This window comes from Monoraphidium neglectum (genome assembly GCF_000611645.1).
Source record: "Monoraphidium neglectum strain SAG 48.87 unplaced genomic scaffold scaffold05947, whole genome shotgun sequence".
Taxonomy (NCBI): Eukaryota; Viridiplantae; Chlorophyta; class Chlorophyceae; order Sphaeropleales; family Selenastraceae; genus Monoraphidium; species Monoraphidium neglectum.
In genome coordinates, this window is record NW_014007686.1 from 1 (window position 1) to 1,702 (window position 1,702).

Below are 1,702 nucleotides of genomic sequence, written 5' to 3' on the forward strand. Positions count from 1 at the left end.
GTCGACGCCCGCGCGCTCCGCCACCTGCACGATCAGCTTCACATTCGCGTAGTTGTTATTGTTGGTGCCGCCGGGCACCTGGGGGCGCAAGAAAGGCGGGTTGGGCGCATGGGCAAGGGTGGGAGCGGTGGCGAAGGAGCGGTGGTCGGCGAAGGCGTTTGTCGCCTCCGGCTGCCGCCCCGAGCGGCCGCGGAGGTGCAGCCGCCGGGGCGCACTGCCCTCAGGCGCGGTGCCCTCGGGCGCGGGAGAGGGCGGACCATGCGCCGCACCTCCACGAACTGGTCGGCCAGCGTGACGTGCTCCGCGTTGATGCGGATGTCCTCAGGCGTCGCCATCGCCACCAGCGCGATCGTGCGGCTGTTGCCAAATGTCTGGTTGGCCCACGACCGGATGCTGCGCATGAACTTGACCGCGCCCAAGCCGTTGTTCGCCACCAGCACGCTGCGGCGCATGGCAGCGGGCACCGGGGCGGCGGCGTCTGCGTTTCGCACCCGCGCCGGCTGTGCTATTCTCCTTGCAGAGGAGGTCGCCTCCAGCCCCCACCTCTGAGCGACAGCACGCTTCCTGAAATTTTCCTCAGGGCCGCCGCTGAACATTTAACAACGGCGTGGGCGGGGGCGCGGCGCACCTGTTTATTGACCTGTCGCCCCCCAGCTCATCCACCAGATCATCAACCAACTTAGTCAGGCTGGGGGCGCGCTTCGGCAGGCCGCGGCGCTGGGGGTTGGCGCCCGCGCTGCGGGAGGGGACGGCGGCGGGGTCGGGCGCGGCCACGGTGAGGCGGGTGCGGCTGGCCATGAGGCAGCAGGATGGGTGGGAGGTGCATGCGGGTGGTGGCATGTTGCATGCGGCTGCATGGCAGGCAGGTGCATGGCCAAGCTGTCCCCGTTAAGGTCTGTCACAAGCTGCTCGCCCGCAGCTGCCGCCACTTCAACGTGCAGGCCCGTCGCCCCAGCGCAGGTGCCCGTGCCGGCTGCGACGGCTGCAGCGGCGCAAGTGCGTTACATCGCACGCGCCCGCCGCACCTCTGCAGCTCTGAGAAGGAGAGCGTGCGTGTGTGCATGCCGGTGCGCTCGGCCGCCGGCTGGGCAAAGAGGGCGTCCATGGCGTGTGCGCCTGCCCCATTGTCAAGGTCGCCGCTCCGGGAGGGAAGCAGCCCGGCCGCCCTGGCCTGGGGCTGCTCCACCGGCGGCATGCTGCCGCTGCTGATGAGAGCGCGCTGCTTCAAATTTACGCCCTGGTGGGACGCCCGGGCGGATGCAGCAGCGCGGCAGCGCGGCGCGACAGGGCGGTTGAGCACTGGGGTGTGTGCTAGGCGCGGCGCCCGGGGGCTGTAAGCCCATTCGCATTGCAAACAAGGACATCTAGATGCAGATTACCGCAGCGAACCATCCATCCACCGGCCCCATTCAACGTGGACGCCGGGCTGAACCGGTTCCTTGCGACCACATCCGCTCCCCTTCAGGAGTTCGAGAATAGCACACGCACGACGTCTACCTGTAGCACCTATTCCACCAGATAAGACACACTCTAGCAGCTGCTGCACGGAGATCAACCGCAAGACGGACGTTGATGTGGATATGTTGCACGTGGTTTGATCGTTGTTCAATGTGGTAGGACGAAAACAGAGTGCTTGCGCTGTTGGAAACCCACACGCTAGGCACCTGGACCGCGGGGTGCCGAGAAGCGGCCGACGACAAAA

The 1,702-nt window shown here is 67.2% G+C and overlaps 1 protein-coding gene across 1 annotated transcript; it reads right to left on the bottom strand.

The window, feature by feature from the left end:
- Positions 1 to 24: 24 nt before the first annotated feature.
- Positions 25 to 1,195, bottom strand: MNEG_16071 (biotin carboxylase; the record flags this gene model as incomplete). The annotated part of the gene is made up of 4 exons (XM_014035458.1): positions 25 to 78; positions 270 to 441; positions 629 to 790; positions 1,026 to 1,195. Coding segments are annotated over 4 exons (558 nt in total), but the record flags the coding sequence as incomplete, so codon positions are not given.
- Between the last annotated feature and the right edge of the window lie 507 nt (positions 1,196 to 1,702).